The sequence below is a fragment of the Rousettus aegyptiacus genome, unplaced genomic scaffold, assembly GCF_014176215.1.
Source record: "Rousettus aegyptiacus isolate mRouAeg1 unplaced genomic scaffold, mRouAeg1.p scaffold_m13_p_15, whole genome shotgun sequence".
NCBI lineage: Eukaryota > Metazoa > Chordata > Mammalia > Chiroptera > Pteropodidae > Rousettus > Rousettus aegyptiacus.
Window position 1 is genome coordinate 24515859 of NW_023416290.1, and position 18295 is coordinate 24534153.

Consider the following 18295-nt stretch of genomic DNA (forward strand, 5'->3'; position numbering starts at 1 on the left):
TAATCTCACCAATAGTGCACAACACTTAATATCTGTGGCAACACATTTTCTTTGTTGCTTTATTGATGATAGCCATTCCAACAGGTGAGAGATGATGTCTCATTGTGGTCTTAACTTGCAATTCCCTGATGATTGATGATGTTGAGCATCTTTTCACATATCTCTTGGTCATCTGTATGTCCTCTTGGAGAAGTGTCGTTTTAAATCAGATTGTTTGAAGTTTGATGTTAAATTCCTTATATATTTTGGGTTATTAATTCCTTATCAGATACATCGTTGCCAAATACCTTCTCCCATTCAGTAGGTTGTAATTTTATTTTTTAGATGGTTTCCTTCACTGTGCAAAAACTTTACATTGGTGTAGTCCCATTTGTTTATTTTTTATTTTGTTTCCCTAGCCTGCGGAGACATGTCCAAACAAAAATTGCTAAGAGCAATGTCAGAAAGAGTTTGCTGCCTGTGTTTTATTCTAGAAGTACTTGGGTTTCAGGTCTTACATTTTAGTCTTTAATCCATTTTGAGTGTATTCTTATATATGATGTAAGATAATTGTCTAGTTTTGTTTTTGGCATGTAGTTGTCCCATTCTCCAAGCAACATTTATTGACGAGACTGTCTTTACCTCATTGTGTAGTCTTGCCCTCTTTGTCACAGGTTAGTTAATCATATGGTAATGGGATTATTTTGAGCTCTCTATTTTGTTCCAGTTCATCTACGGGTTTGTTTTTATGCTAGTAGCATCCCATTTTTATTACTATACATTTATAATATAATATGCCTTAATATTATATATGGTGATAACTCCAACTTTGTTCTTCTTTCTCAAGATTCCTGTGGCTATGTAAGGTCTTTTGTGGGTGGTTTCATATAAATTTTAGGATTATTTGTTAAAGTTCTGGGAAAATGTCACTGGCATTATGATAGGAACTGCATTTAATCTGTAGATTGCTATGGGTAGTGTGGACAGTTTCAAAATTTTAATTCTTCCTATCCATGAGGATGATATAGCCTTCTATTTATTTCTACCTTCTTCATTTTCATTGGTTAATGTCTTAACAATTTTCCCAGTACAGGTCTTTTACCTCCTTGGTTAAATTTATTCCCAGGTATTTTATTTATTTTTTGACACAATTGTAATGGGATTGTTAACTTCTTAATCTCTCCGATAGTTCATTATTGGTGTATAAAAATGCACCCGATTTCTGAATATTAATTTTATATTCTGGTACTTTGGTGATTTCTTATTCGAAATTTTGGTGGAATCTTTAGGGTTCTCTACATACAGTATCATGTCATCTGCAAATAATGACAGTCCTTTCCAACTCGGATGCATTCTTTATTTTTTCCTCGTCTGATTGCTCCAGTTAGGACTTCCAATATTGTGCTGAATAAAAGTGGTGAACGTGGACATTCTTGTCTTGTTACTGACCTTAAAGAAAAAGCTTTCGGCTCTTCACCATTGAGTATGGTGTTAGCTGTGGGTTAGTCACATGTGGCCTGTATTATTTTGAGGTACGTTCCATCTATCCCCACTTTGCTGAGTTTTTGGGTTTTTTTCTTATTCCTAAATAGATGTAGGATTTGGTCAAATTTTTTTTTTTTTTTTGCATGTATGGATATGTTCATTTGACTTTTATCTTTCATTTTGTTTGTGTGGTGAATCATGTTAATTGTTTTGCAGATAGTAAGTCAACCTTGCATCCTAGGAATAAATCCCACTTGATCATGGTTAATGACCCTTTAATGCATTGCCGAATTTGATTTGCTAATATTTTTCACATCTATGTTCACCAAGGACATTGGCCTATAATTTTCTTATATTGAAATGTCTTCGTCTGGTTTGGTATCGGGGTAATGGTGGCCTCGTAAAATGAGTGCCTTCCTTCCTCTTCAGATTTTGGAATAGTTTGAGAAGGATAGGGATTTTTTTCTTCTTTGAATGTTTGGTAAAATTCTCCTGTGAAGCCTGGTTCGAGACTTTTGTTCGTTGGGAGGTTTTCGATTACTGATTTGATTTTGTTAGTAGTTATCAGTCTGTTCAGATTTCGGCTCTTCCCGATTCAGCCACTTTTCCCCGTTGATTTTCTGTCTAGACGATCTATCCATCAAATTCACTGAGGTCTTAAAGTTCCCCACCATTGTCGTCTTATAGTCGATCTCTCCTCCTTTACGTCCGTCGGTATTTGCTTTTTGGTTGGCATTTAGCTGCCATTTGGGTGGGTGGGGGCAGGGGGGCGGTCCATAGATGTTTACAAGAGTTATATCATCTTGCTGGATTGATCCCTTTGTCATTATGTAAGGTCCTCTATCTTTTGTTACAGCCTTTCTGTTAATGGTTGTTTTGTCTGATAGAGTATTACTACCCCAGCTTTTTTTTGTTTCCATTTGCATGAAATACCTTTCCCCATCCATTTACTTGCAGTCTGTGTATGTCTTTCGATCTGAAGAGAGCATCTCTTGTAGGCAAGCAGGTGTACGGGTCTTGATTTTTTTTTATCCATTTAGCCACCCTACATCTTTTGATGGATGGCGTTCAATCCATTTACATTTAAAGTGATTATTGACAGGTATGTAGTTACTGCCATTTTATTGTTTTCTGGTTATTTTTGTAGTTCATCTCTGGTCTTATTCTCTTGCTCTCTCCTCTTTTATGCCGATAACTTTCTATCGTTTGTTGTGTTTGAATTCCTTTCTCTTTATCCTCGTGTATTTCTTATAGATTTTTGGTTTGTGGTTGCTATGTGCTTCATATATACCAAAGTAAGTTTACAGCAGCCAAGGCCGCTTCAGTTTGAACACATTCTAAAATCACTCACCCCCTCCATGTTTACGTGTTTTTCTTTTGTGACACTCTGCACTTCCGGACTTGTGTGTCAGTTTACTTCAGCAGATTAGGGAAGTTTTCAGTCATTACTTCTTCAAACAGGTTTTCAGGCTCCTGCGCTCTCTTTTCTCCTTCTGGTGCACCTATGATGCAAATGTTGGTATGCCTGACATTCACCATGTGGGTCGGCATGCCAGAGGTTCCTTAAACTATCCTCATTTTTAAAAATTCTTTTTTCTTTCTGCTGTTCCGATTGGGTGTTTTTCGCTACTTTGTCTTCCAGATCACTGATTTGCTCTTCCGCTTCATCTATACTGATTTCGATGCCCTCCTATATTGTCTTCATTTCAGTTCTGTATTCATTTCTGGCTATTTTATTCTTATGTTTTCTGTCTCCATTTCTATGTTTCCTATCTCTTTGTTGAAGTTCTCACTGAGTTCCTTTATTCTTCCCCTAAGTTCACTGAGCATCCTTGTAACCAGTATTTTGAACTCTGCATCTGGTAGATTGCTTGTCTCCATTTCGTTTAGTTCTTTTTCTGGAGTGACATCCTGTTCCTTCATTTGGGACAAGTTTCTTAGTCTCCTCACTTGGGCTGACTCTCCAAATTTGTTTCTGTTTATTTGGTAGATATGCTCCCTCTCCTGGTCTTGACAGAGCGGCCTTATGTAGAAGGTGTCCTGTGGGGCCCAGTGGTAGTCTCTCCGGTCACCTGAGCTGGGTGCCCCAGGGGTGTTCACCATGTGGGTCTGTGCTCCCCCTCTTTCAGTTACTGTTGCCACGTCAGTCAGTCAGGTTGACCCTCAGGTTGACTGGCTGTGAGGGCTGTCTGTGACTGTGGTGGACAAACTGTTGTGCGGGGACTGACCCCACAGAGAGAGTGTACCTTTAGCGATGCTCTGGTGCCGTCGAGTCTGCTTTTCAGGTGTGTCATTGGTGAAGCTGGTTGGGCGGTGCTTTGGTGTGATCTGATGCCGGCCACCATGTGTGTTGGTTTTAGATCCTCTTGGGAGGCGCTTTGGTGCAGGCCAAGGTCAGCCACCACTTGTGCCAGGCTTGGGGCCTCTTGGTAGGCGCTACAGAGTGATCTGAGGTGGGCTGCTGCTTGTGTTGGTTTTGGAAGTGCCTGGGAGAGGATACTCTGCAAACCCAGGCCTGTTGCCACTTGTTCCGGGCTTGTGGCTACTTTGTTGACCTAGACTGGCCAATGCTTACGCCAGGCCTGGGGCCATGTGATGGGAGTTACAGTGCAAGTTGAGACCGGTCACCATTTGTGCTGGATTTGGGCCACTGAGCAAGAGCTACAAGGTTTGCTGAAGCCAGCCACTGCCTGTTTGGGATTTTTGGACCCTGAGAGATTTGGGGAAAGTCTGCAGTACAAGCCAAAGCAGGCTGCTTGTGTGGAGGAGCCACTGGAAGAGACTCTGGCCTGGTGAGCAAGTTGGGTGGGGCGGGGTCCCAGGGAATCACCAGGGTGGGGCAAACGATGTAAGCCAGGTTGATGGGAGACTCAGGTTTCATGCCCACTTGTACTGGACCGGCTGGGTGAGAGAGGAGCTCACAAAAGCACAGTGGTGCCTGCCAGTGCTTCTGTCTCCAAAGAGAGCTGCTCCTAACCCTGCTCCTCCAGCCCTCACCCAGAAGTTAGTCAGTCAGTTCCTCCCCGTATACCTCCGCACTTTGTTAGCTGCTGCCTTTATACTGGTTGACAGCAGTTGGCAATTAGTATTTGGACCTGACTCTAAAAGCCAAAATGAATATGTAGGGTTACGTCAAACTAAAAGCTTCCACATAGCAACAGAATCATTCAAGAAAATGAAAAGGCAACCTAAAGAAAATGTATAGAAATCATGTATTGGGTAAGGAGTTAATATCCAAAATATATAAAGAACTCATACTACTCAATAGCAGTAAAACAATCTGATTAAAAAATGGGCAGAATATCTGTATAGAAATTTTTCCAAAGAAGATTTCGATGATAGATATATGGAACGATGCTTAGTTTCACTAATTATCAGGGAAATACAAATCAAAACCACACTGAGTTATCAGTTCACACCTGTTAGAATGTCTGTTATCAAAAACCAGAAATACAGCTGAAACTTACTGGATTTTGTTAACCATTGTCACCATAAAAAAAATAATAATTAAAAAAAAAAAAAAACCCCACCAGAAATAACAAGTGTTGGTGAGGTTGTAGAGAAAGGGAACCCTTGTGTACTGTTGGTGGGAATGTAAATTGGTTTAGCTGCTATGGAAAACAGTATGGCAGTTTTTCAAAAAATTGAAAATAGATTCAGCAGTCCCACTTCTAGGTATTTATCCAAAGAAAAAACACTTAACTCAAAAGATATATGCACCCCCATGTTATGTCAGTGTTATTTACAATAGGCAAGACATGGAAACAATGTGTATATTGATGGATGCATGGGTAACGATGTATTAGATATGTGTGTGTGTATGTGTATATATATTTATGTATACACATACATACATTCATACATACATACAATAAAATAATACTCAGCTGTAAAGAAAAAGGAAATTTGCCATTTGTGACAACTTGGATGGACCTTGAGGGCATTATGTTAAGTGAAATAAGTCAGACGGACAAATACTGTATGATATCATTTATATGTGGAATCTAAAAAAATATAAAATGAATGCCATGGATATAGAGAACAGATTGGTGATTACAAAAGGTACAGTGAGGAGAGTGGGTAATATAGGTAAATAGGGTCAAAGGTACAAACTTCTAGTTATAAAGTATGTAAGTCTTAATGAGATAATGTATAGCACGGTTACTGTTAACAATACTGTATTAAATATTTGAAAGTTGATAAGAGAGTAGATCTTTTTTTTCCCCTTTCTTTAATCCTACCCTCCCTCCCACTTCCACCCCTGACCTATGGATGTTGCTGTTTCCCCTTAAGAACTGGATCTCTGAAGGCGGGGCGTCTCCTCTCACACACTTGGCATGCACCCAGAGCTTGGCGTCCCTGGGCCTTGGTATGCCTGGTGCACTCAGGGGGCCTGGCACACCTGGGGTGTGGTCAGTGGCTCTACCTGCGGTACGATCCCAGGACTTTCTACGTGTAAAGCAGATGTGCTAACTATTACACTGTGGAGCCACCCTCCAAGAGTAGATCTTAAAAGTTCTAACCACAAGAAAAAAATTTTGTAACTGAATGGTGACAGATATTAACTTGACTTATTGTGGTGATTATCTGTTATTTATACAAATATTGAATCAGTATGTAATAGCTGAAACTAATATAATGTTATATGTTCATAATGCCTTAATTTTATTTTTTTAAATGTATTTTTATTATTTATCTATTTATTTATTTTTGTGAGGCAACCCTTGGTTGAGCTTACTGATTGCAAGGACCTTGTAAGCTTACAATCCCTTATTTTTTAATTTTTAAGCCTACAGCCCCTGGTCTTTCTAGGTGGTCTCCCACCCAAGTACTAACCAGGCCTGACCCTACTTACTTTCCAAGGTCAGACAGGATTGGATTTGATCAGGGTGGCATGGCCGTAGACCATAATGCCTCAGTTTTAAAAATGTGTGAATTTTGCAGAATAATAATAAAAGAAGGTTTTGCATACTTACCATATAGGTTAAGAAATAGAATGTTATCAATTTTCTCCAGCCCTGAATTAATCATTTTCCTAACTTTTATGTTACTTGTTCTATTGCTCTTTTTTGTTTCATTATTTTTAAATGTATCCTAAAGGGCATACTTTTGAGTTTTAGGAGGCAGATAGAAAGCATAGACACAACTGTGTAAAGGATTGTGGCAGTGTTTTCACTGTTAGGTGAAGGATCCTGGGAGACTGCTGAATGGAAACTGGCTTCAGCTTTCCTGCGGGATTACATGCGACTGTTCCAAGGAATTACAGTACGTTGACAAGGTCCATCATTAGTCCTGCGAAGCAGAGCTGTCCAGAAATGGTGTGAAATAGACTGGCATCTGACATCTTGGAGAAATACTGTCAGAGGGTGTGGACTGCCTGTTAATATTTGCTTCTTAGTTCCCAGTGGCCTACCCTCATCTTTTAGGAGTACTGTCAGCTGATCCAGGCACAACATGAACAGGAGAAAAATTTAACAGCACATGGTCATGGTAGGCCTGATAGGTAGGCCAAGTTCCCAAACAGAGGAATTTGGGTTAGGCTAAACTGGGTCTTATTTTCAGGTTGAAAAACCCATTCTGAATATCCTGTTTGAGACAGCTGTCAACAAGTCTTTTTCTTGGGTCCCTACTTGCCTACCATGTCTGGATCTCCTTGATACTCCTCTTGGGTGTTCCCTTTCCTTATTTGGACTTCTGTTTTCTTTTCTCCTTTTATTTTCTTTCTTGGATATTCTCATTTTTGACCACATTCTAAGTGGCTTTTTGAGAAAAGTTGCATGAGAGATACATTTTTTGAGATCTTACATGTTGAATAATATAAATACAAGTTTCAGTGTTTCCTTTCTACGTACTAATGGACTGCTCTACACATCTTTCTTTGGAGAACATGGTTTTAGAGTACAATTTTGTTATGTTATATCTTTACCATCTTACTTCAACTGGTTTTTGTATCTAAGATAAAAATACTTGTACTTAATCTGACCCTTGAAGATCTCTACATTTCAACTCCAACTTTGCAGTCTTATTACAAATTGCCCTTACAAATGAATCTTCTAGTTTGGCCAGTTTGCTTGCCAACTCCTGTGTTTTCATCTTGCTTCCATATCTTTGCCCATATCATTCATTTATTGATAATATCCTTTATTTTCAGTGTCAGATTTGGGTGTGAACATTGGGGGAGATGTGGATCTTGTGGAACCATGAGAGTCCCTGCCCCTCCTGGGATTCAGTTAAAAAAACAAATTAGAATAATATTCCTGCCAAACCAAATACCAGTTTGCAATTCTTGTTCTAGTCCTCCCCATCCTCTAGCACCACACTCTGGTTTTGTGTGTTCTAAGAAAGTGCTCCTTCCCAGTGGGTGGTACAGTGACCCAGCACAACATCGCACAACTAGAATGTTTAACTCTTAGTTTTCTCTGAACTCCTATGAGACTTAGTGCCTGTACCTGTCATTTTGTCACTTTGTCATTTACTGTCCTATTTTATTAAAGAACATATTTTTCAATGAGAGAGCTGGCCTTTGTCCTTGGCCCATGAGTTTATTCTGTATAAGTAGATGGTCCACAGATCTTGCCAATCGAATTATTTGCATGTACTGGTTATTCTTGTAAAAGGCTTAGAGTTTACTCTTGGTGTTGATTTATTTTTGGATAGATTGAAAGCTATTTAAATCCCTTTATGTTAAGAGAATATGGATATAGTATCAGATCTTTTCTACTACATTTAATTTTAATGAGATATGTGGAAGTGTGTTTAGATCAAGAATTCTAAGGTTTTGTGCTAGGAACAATTGCTCAAATATTAGAAGAGAAAAAAGTGTGTATAGAGAAAAAAACCAGTGCTGCCTCTTTCAGTATATGTAGTCTTTGGACTACTCACGAGGAAGTTTTCTTCTTTGAGAAGAATTTTTGTTTGTTTTATGTTTTAGAATATTGGAGCTATTTTTAAAAAACAAATTTAATCAATATATGTGTTCTTTAATAACATTACTTTTTTTTCCTTGTCATTTCTGCTTTATTGTTTTCTTAGGTGAGGATCAATATTCTTTATTTTACAGGGAAGAAGAGTATCTGGTAGAACAGTTTGTGTTTGAAGCCTTGGTTACATATATGGAAAGTCTGGCCTTAGCACATACAGATGAGAAATCCTTAGGTAGGTCTTATCGGAGCTTCAGTGTGCATGCCAATTCTTTTTCCTCACAAGTCTTTAAAGCTTTTTCACTCAGAGGTTAAGCCTTAGCTCATTCTCTCTTAAGGGCAGTGTGCTTTTCTCACATCTCCTGTTTAGGGTGATAAATGTAAAGGGGAGATATACCCCTGCAGTGCCTCAAATGCAGTTTGTAAAAGAATCTGTCCTGTCCTCCTCCTCTAAGACCATGTATTTCTGGTGGCCATAGGGTTGATTCCTAGTTGGTCAGAGATCCTGCCCAGGGCAGATAGGTCAATTTTATGGTGGGTTGAAAACACCATGTATCCTTGGCGGCTACTGAAGTTGGACCTCTGGTTGGTCAGATACCTGCTCATGGAAAATGGGACAATTTTATTTCGACTTCCAATGAAACTAGCCAGTTGCTCTTTTGACACAAAATGTGAAAATGTACAGATTGTACAGTGTGAAAAAAGCTGGATGTAATAACCGCTGAGATATGATCATTGTTTCTTAACTCAAAAGAATTTAGAGAGGAAAAGGTCATTACAAGATTGTAATAAAGCTTTTTTCACCATAATTAAGAAAAAAAAAAGAATTAGGTCAGAAATAGGCTAAAGTAGCTAAGGGAATAATAAATGATAGTCTTTACATTAAGTTCTGTCCAGAAACTATTAGAAACATCATGGAATTATTGAGCCAGAAGACTTCTTAGAGATCTCCCTATTCAGTCTCTACACTAGTCAGGGCACAGAAATCCAGAAAATGTAAACTACTGATCCAGGTTACGTAGTGTGATAGCAGAACTTCTCTTTCACTTATCCAAGTTTTGGTTTCTGTTTATTTTTTTAAAAAGACTGAGCTCTATTAACCTTCATGTTGATAGTCTATCATGGGTAAAAGTGCTTAAAATTTATTCCTTGCCATCAATAGCTTAATATTACTTTGTTTATCTCGACATTTTAAAAACTGCTGTATTTAAAAAACATAGAAAGGGAACTTCCTTGGTAACAGAGGTTAAAATAAGTGATGTAAGGCCCCTTTCATAAATAACCCTAGACATCTATGTATACCGTTACTATTTTATTTACATTTTCCTTCTATAGTGGCTGTATTATTAAGCTGTAATATAGTTGAAGCTACATAAAAAGGGGAGGAACTTACACTCAATTTAAATAAAAGCTTTAAATCGAGGTACACAGGCTCTTGCCTGGTATGTGGTTTTTGAAATACTTGCAAAGTCTCTTCCATCTCAAATCCATGAGACTATGCTTTGGCCTGCTGGAGGACTAGTGGAACAGTTTCTCATTAGGTGTGGTCTTGCTATATATGTGAGTGAATCATAGTATCTTTCAGTCTGGAATATGGATTTTGGTTTTGGTTTTGGACATGCAATGTAAATAATTTATTTAAATTTTATATTCTGAGGGTTTTATTAACTGTTGAATTACCTCTAAAAAAGTAACCCAATTAACATATAATACTAATCTATTAATAATAATCTGCTGTATATCTTTTTTGGCAATAAATCTTTGTACTTGAGAACAGGTACAATTCAACAATGTTGTGATGCCATTGATCACTTAAGGCGTATCATTGAAAAGAAGCACATTTCTTTAAACGAAGCAAAGAAACGACGTTGCCCACGGTAGGTGATATTGCTTCATTTTCCTTTTTTTTCCTTCAACGTAAAAGTAATTCTCAGTTAATAGAGAAGAATCTGAGAGGAATATTTGGAAATATAAAGAATTAATTTTCTAAACAGGGAATGTGGGTAAATGAAAAGTCAGTTTTCCAAAGACATTAAAACACTTTATGTTCGAAGGTGATTTGCTTAAGGTATAAATTTGATCTCGAGTGGGATAGCAGATAGAATTCAAAAATTAGTTTTGTAGCTGAGGATTTATTTTACCTTTATGAATTTGAACACAAATTGATGTGGAGTTATTTGTGCATGAACTGTTATGGAGTACACTTGAAAACAAAGAAATGAAGTATTGAAAGTAGAATTTTGATAGACATGGACTTATAGAATTATGAAATGAAGCTGCTCAAAAACAAGGCTGGGTCGTTGACCAATGATTTCTAGTCTTTGCTGTTGTTCCTATCACAGCAAGGTCACATTCTCAGACATGGTGGGGGGTGTGCCATGCAACTACCACTCCAGATCTGTGCAGGTATCTCTGGTATCTGCCACTCTGCAAAAGCATTGGCCCTTATAGACTGGATATTAATATGGCCTTTTTTTAAAAATCAGTTCTTCCAGAGCCTACCATTAACTTATGACATCTGTTTAAGTCATTGGTTCTCAAACTTGAGCATGCATCACAATTAATTGGAAGTCTAATTAAAACACAAGTTGCTGGACTCTGCACTCAGAATCTGTTTCAGGAGATCTGAGGTGGGGCCAAGAATTTGCATTTCTGGCAAATTTACAGATGACACTGATGAGGCCAGGCCAAGGACCACAATTTGAGAAACACTGCTTTAGATTTTAAACTTTTTTTTTGTTTTGAAGTACAGTGAAAAGGAAATATGAAACTATAGTGGTGTTCTTTTAAGAAATGCTTTTAAATGTTTCCCTAAAAAAAAAAAAAAAAATGAAGGTAAGCAGCATTTAGGACCCATTTAACCTGTGACATTTTGATTTTATTCTAATGATAATACATTAAAAGAAATGGAATGCCTTTTAATGAGGTTTCTACATGTATCAGTGTGGCAAATTAAGTTTATGATTTCTAGACTCTTGGGTCAGTTAAATGCTAAATGTTGGAGTGTGCATTATGTACTGTATGTTATCTCCATATAGAGGATTTCCACCTGCGGCATCATTGTGTTTATTGGATGTGGTCCAGTGGCTTTTAGCCCATTGTGGGAGGCCCCATACAGAATGTCGACACAAATCCATACAACTCTTTTATAAATTTGTTCCTTTATTGCCAGGTATGGTGATCTTTATATTCTATAAATGACAGGTTTTGCTTTTACCAGTAGTTTAGAGATGCATACTTATTTAACATGTGATCTTTTCATTGTTTAGATGAATATAACAAATAAATCTAAAAATTAAGTATATTCATTAACTATTACAGATCATTAGTATGATAGTTTGATAAATTATGGCTGTACATTTATCAAAGATTTAGAGAAGGAAAGAAAAAAATGCTATTTTGATGTTAGTCAAATGGTACAGGGGAAGTAAATTTAGGATTTCCCAGCATTTTATTTCCCATTACATTTTTGTTTTTCCATCCCATTTTAAAGAAATAAAGAAGAATTGGATGACCATTGTAGTTATTAACGTGATATTCAATTAAGATATAGAAATCTTATTAATAGTTAACGAACTAATGTAGTCGTTTTCTGTCAATATGTAACTAATAAGGAACTGCTAGTCTCCTAAGTCTGAATGATGTCATTATTGTGATATTAAAGGCAAGGAGTGAGCCTGTAGTTTTCAATAATTACTGTATTAAACTATTAAACTGTACTTATTGACTTGAGATAATGACTAAATTTCTCAAGAATAAATGTATTGTTCTGTTTTCTCCAGTAAGTCCAACCCCAGGTTTGGTAGCTTAGGCATGGAAAAGCTGTGCCTCAGGACAGACATAGGCCCTGGCTTCCTCCCTTCAAGTGCACTGTGTACCAGTTCAGAACTAATACTTGTTCTTGTGTGTGCATCTGGGTGAGAAAGGTAACAGTGTACTACAAATCAAGGTAGAGAGCCAGTTCTCTGTAGAAAATGGGGTGGAGTACAACTTCTGGGCTTTTTCTTCATGGAAAAAAAAGTAAAAATAACTTCATATAATTCTAAAACTTAGAAGGATTCTGTATTTTGGTATATTATGAAATATAGTGTTATATACTATATATTTTGCATACTATATATTAAAATTATATTTATACTATATATCAGTGGTCCCCAACCTCTTTGGCACCAGGGACTGGTGCTCCTATAAGAATCTAATGCCTGATGATTTATGGTGGAGCTGAGGTGGTGATGCTAGTACTGGGGAACAGCTGCAAATACAGATGAAGCTTCCCTCACTTATTCTCTGCTCACCTCCTCCTGTGCAGCTTGGTTTCTAACAGGCCATGGACTGGTTGGTACTGGTCTATGGCTTGGTCATTGGGGACCCTTGCCGTATATTATATATAATATATTTTATCTACTGTACTATAATTATGTTTATATAGTACAAATGTATATTTGTATTTTTAACTCAGAATTGTTTAAAAAACAGTATTAGTATTTTATATTTGCTTATAGCTTTTAGAGAAAGTTGGTTTTGGATGTTAAATCATATTTCACAACAGTCCTGTAATGTTTGGGTTTGTGGCTCTCTGGCTCACACGATCTGTAGTAATGTCAGCTTGACTGATCCTAGACATTTCTATTGCCTTTAATATGGACTCTCTCTCTCTATAAATATAAATGAAATAAACAAGCACTACCTCTCAGAATTATTTTTGTTAAACTAAGGATGCCAAGTAGTAGGTGCGCCTTGCCTTGCTACCAACATACAATTCTTATAAAATTAACATTTTCAGTGTCCTCCAATGGTGCATCTACCTTTCTCTTCTGTATCTTTTCCTCTAGTGGTTATTAAGGGACAGAATTAGGCATTTCTTTAGATCACTGGTCCTTTTTGTGTTTATCCCTTAAATTATTCTTTTAAAAAATAAAATTTAAGAAAAAAGGCCAAGGAAAGACATTAATCTTATAGTTATTCAAATGGTGTCCAACAATTTTTAGAATATTAAAGAAACTGTAGTAAATGGCTTTTGGTGGAAATTCCTTCTTGGCAGCAATTATAATGAAACAAGTTGTGAGTACTATGATTTTCAAAAAGATTGTCATGCATCATTTTGAAATTTTACTGCTCTGGTAGACAGTTTATGTGGGACTTTTATGGAAAATTACATTTGAAATACTGTGTAGCATCAGTCTTGTTCTGGTCTGATTACATTTTTTGATTTACCAGACTTTCAATTTTTGTTATTTTATTATTGAGGAATGTTATTTTTAATTAGGCACAGTAATTAGATGAAATAATTTTAATTATGTGAAAGTTAATTTACATGTGTGTTTCAATCTTGTTTCTTTTTTTTAAGGCAGCAAATCCCCTTCTTTGTGGCTGAAAGATATTATCAGGAAAGAAGATACTTCCTTTCTCATAAATATATTTGAGGGGGGAGGAGTTGGTTATGATCAGCCATCAGGCATTCTTGCTCAACCAACCCTCTTCGACTTGGAAGGGCCATTCAGTCTAAGAGCTGCCCTACAGTGGATGGACATGCTTCTCGCGGCACTTGAGTGCTACAACACATTTATTGAAGAGAAAACCCTTGAAGCACCTGAGGTCCTGGGTAGGTAAAATTTATCCCCTAAGTTAGTGCTCTTCAGTTCTGCCTGAAGTTGTTATTCTGGGGAAAAGATGAGAGGGGTTTTTGATTAGGCAGTTTGCTGCTGTCACAAAATAAATAACACAGATGACAACATCATTTATTTAACACTGTGAGAAATGCTTTTCATGCATTCTTATTTAGTCCACAGTGAGGGTGTAAGTATTATTTAGATGACACAGCTGAGGCTACAAAAATCTGTCCAAAGTCTGTATTTCCTTTTTGTCCTGTCCACAGGTTGTTGACCATTATATAAAAATAACTGTTTCAAGTTTTCGTTTGCAAGTAGTATATTAAAACAGTTCTTCCTGACCTGAGGCTTTGGTCTGTTATAGTCAAGGAAATTTGGTGTTTGAGAATGCTTAATATATTTTGTCACAATTCTTTGAATACATAGTGACCTGTCATCAGATGATTTTATTCTGTGTGTCAGTGTAGCATGTCTTTGTTACTATGTTTTCCTATTCTTTAAGCATTTTTATTATACTATGGTAATAAGTATTGTTTGCAGAAGGCAAAATATAAGGTGGAATGTGTTTGTGTTCCTTAGCCCATGCTAGGTAGAAGAAGGTAGGCAGGTCCCCTTCTTTTGGTGACCTAAATGGGACCTGTGAGGGCAGGAGATAGTGTTTGAGAGGTGTTTCTCTTTGGGGACAGAGCATCTAGAACTGACTTTTGGCTGACAGATATGCTCTCTGTTTTGTAGTTCTCTGAACAGGTATATGTTAATCTTTTGTGGTTTCACTTAAATCTTTCATGGGCTGAACTTTAGGCTTGCCATTTAGAACATGTTCTGGTATTTAAATGATTTTTACTATAGACATAGAATTCACTCTAGTGGTGGTGGTGGCTGACGAAAAGTACTACTGTTCTCTCTTTAATTCTGTCTGATGTGAAGTCCATGTTATGGGAATTTGGAAGAAAGGAACCAGGCTGTTTTCCTTCTAGCTTGAGGATGATAGAGCCAGGCATATTGGGGGACTGTACAATGCACACACACATGCTAAGGTTAAGGAAAACAGATTTTATACCATTCTGAGAAAATTTGGCTCCCTAGCATGAGATTGTGTGATTCCAGCATGAGATTATCAGAAGGCTGGGTCAGAAAGTTGTGAATTTAAAAACAGCAGTGGTTCTATTGTAAATAGTACCTTGATTTTACTGTTTTAAGAGATCTTGTGTATCCTCATTTTGAAAATTTAAAGCAGGAAAAAAGGATAGGAAATACTCAAAACCTCTCCCATAACCGTATTCTCTAGTGGTAAACACTTTAACAGTTTAGTGTTGGCTTTTCTAAACTTTTCTTAGACATATTATATTTTCTAATTTTCTGTTTTTAATTAATGGGGCCATTATCTATGCTTTACTGTAATTTGCTTTTTATTTATCTGAAAAGGCTTTCTAATCCCTACTCCTTTTTCTTCCCTTTGGGAATGCCCATTTTCCTTACGTTTTCTTTCCTGATGATATCAGCTAGTTCTTGTATTTCTTTCATTAGTTTTCGTTCTTCAATTTCTCTGTTCTTCCTTCTGATTTATTTCTAGATTTCTGTCTTCTATATCACTGATCCTTTCCTCCATTTGGTCAACTCTATTTCCCTAGCTTGCTACTTCATTTTTCACCTCGTTCAGGGTGGTGTTCATCTCCAGAAAATCTATTTGGTTCTTTTTGAGGGTTTTAGTTTCTTTGCTAAAAAACTCATTCTGCTAATCTAGCTATTTTTTCAATTCCTGGAATTGTCGATATGAATTATTTTGGATCTCATTGAGTGCTTTCAGAAGTACCATCCTGAATTCTCTGTCATTTAAGTTGCATATTTCTATATCTGTAAGCTTGTTTTCTGGAGATTTTTCTCTTTCTTTCTGAGCTGCCTTGTCACCTTGGTTGTTCATGATGTTTAATGGACTATTTCTCCACCTGGGCATTAATGGAAGTATATTCTGTTGTTTTTCCAGAAAGAAGATTTATTATTTAAAGGTCTGTCTTTAGCCTGCTGCAAAGAAGATGCTTTTCTTTTGGTTTCCAGTAGGTGGTATCTAAACCTTTACTAGTTTAGGTGCACTAATTTAGGCTTTTATATAAAGCCTAACATCTTTTATTTTCTTGTAGATTTTAATCACACTTGCTACTCTCAGTTTCAGCCCCTGTCAGTGTTAGCAACAGTTTTGGTAGCGTTCGCAGAGCCCCTGGAGTTCTGCGGTATTTGGTCTTGGAGGGTATAGGGGGAGGAGCCCTCTGAGTTGGGGGGTAGGGGCTGCAGCTCAGTCTTGGTTTACAGTTACGGCTGGTAAAACTCAACTGTTGTTTCTCTATGTCCCCGTCCTGCTTCTCTGCTTTTTGCCCTGATGACTGGGCCCTGCTACTAGCAGGCCGCAGGAAGCTCACAGCTTTCTTAGGCAGGGTTGTTCAGGGAACTTGCCACTACTCCTCTCCCCCTCCTCCTACAGGGAGCTCCTGCTACAAGAGGCAACTTCTTTATTTCTCCCAGTCCACCACCCGACACCCAGGGTTGTGACCTATGGTAGCTCTTATGCATAGATCCCATGCTCAGATGTGCTGGTGTGCAGTTTTGGTGTTTTTGTTTTAGATGTTTCAAGGGGAGAGATCTAGGGATGTCTCTCACTCTGCCATGTTTCTGATGTCACCTGTGATTAGCTTTTAAAAAGAAACTGAACATATTAGACATCTTTTTATGTTGGTATATATAGCTTGATCTAATTTTAATGTATACATATTACTAAATTATGTGACTATATTACAATTAAGTAGTCTTAAAACAATTTTATTTATTTACCTTGTGAGGAGAGGGAGGCATTAAAAACAATGTACCTTTGTTCAAACTTTAGAGTTGACCAAAAAAATTTTTCTTTTAGCTTTCTGATGTGTTGTAAATGGTGACATTTTAAAATAAAACTGGTAATGTTACTTGAAAGAAATGTAATCAGTAGAACATAAATAGTACAGTAGTTTTATATTTCAGCATCATCAGCTTTAAAATAGTTTCTTTACTGGAAATTATTATTACTACTCCATACCCTTTACTTTTTTTTTTATCCTAAAATATTATGCTTTTATGCTTATGTTTTTACTTATAACTCTATATGTCATTGCAACAAAGGGTCTGTGTTTAAAGGTTTCTTCTGTGCTGAGTTATCATAACATTTGTTATTAGGGCACATTATATTCATTACCACCACAACAATATAAATACAACAAACATTTTTATATTACACATGAAAAGTAAAATTATGTGGTTAGAATCCTATTTTTTTATTTAGATTTTAGTACTTAAAATCCTTTTTCACATAAACAAGTGCCATATATGAATAATTCTAAAATGTACATTTTCCCACATTTAACATATTTGTGCTTAGAATGCATCATACAGCTTATGGTCTATTACATTTAAGGAAATATGGTGTTTGAGAATCCTTAATATATTTTCTCTCAGTTTTTTGCACGTGTTATCAAAAATTATTCTTAATGGTCTGCCAGTTGACAGTTTGATTAGCTTTTCTTAGATTTTATGAAAACAAAGAATTGGAAACCATCAGACTTATGAAAAGATTTCTTATTCAGTCATTACCTTTACTCTTTCAACATATATGTTGCTATTTTAAATTATTGCTTTGGGGCTTCAAAGGTCTTTATACCTTGAGATAATAATAAACTACAGTAAAAGGGAGGAGAGGAAGTGGTGTATCTATCTTTCTTTTGTTAAGCAGGAGAAGGATAATCATGAAAGAGGTGAAGATGAGAAAGGAGCACCAGCACAGTCATGTTTCCATATAGTTGAGCTTTATGAAAATGTTTATTTGGAAGTTAATCTGAAATTGATTCCATAAAATGACCCGTGCTATAGACACCTGTTTGAAGACTGTCATAACTGGTCTCTCTATGGCCCTTTTGAAGGACATTTAAGTTGTTTCTATTATTTCATCATCAAGAATAATGCTAAAATGAGCATCCTTACAAACACAGCTTTGCAATTCTGCCATTATCTTACTTAGTCAGAATTTCAGTGCTGGTTCAAAGTACATGAGCTTTTTAACATTTTATAGAAATTGGCATACACATTTTTAAAAGCATTTGATAAGATTTATCAAGTTGCTCTTTGAAAAGATTATATTAATTTATATTCCTACAGTAATATTTGAGAAGCAAGACCTGACTTTCCATAGATCTGTTCTTATTGTACGAGTTTAAAGTTGAAGTCTATTTGAGTGGTATCAATTCTGAAATTTTGAAATAAGAAGAAATGGCTTCCATTTTA

The 18295-nt window shown here is 36.6% G+C and overlaps 1 protein-coding gene and 1 pseudogene across 1 annotated transcript in view; one reads left to right on the forward strand and one right to left on the reverse strand.

Moving 5' to 3' along the window:
• Positions 1–18295, forward strand: part of PRKDC (protein kinase, DNA-activated, catalytic subunit) — a 194065-nt gene that overhangs the window by 54442 nt on the left and 121328 nt on the right. Inside the window, exons 28-31 of the mRNA XM_036233299.1 lie at positions 8525–8619; positions 10162–10261; positions 11423–11556; positions 13732–13986. Coding sequence (XP_036089192.1) covers positions 8525–8619; positions 10162–10261; positions 11423–11556; positions 13732–13986 — 584 coding nt within the window. The remainder of the gene's footprint in view (positions 1–8524; positions 8620–10161; positions 10262–11422; positions 11557–13731; positions 13987–18295) is intronic.
• Positions 6252–6370, reverse strand: LOC118612241 (annotated as a pseudogene).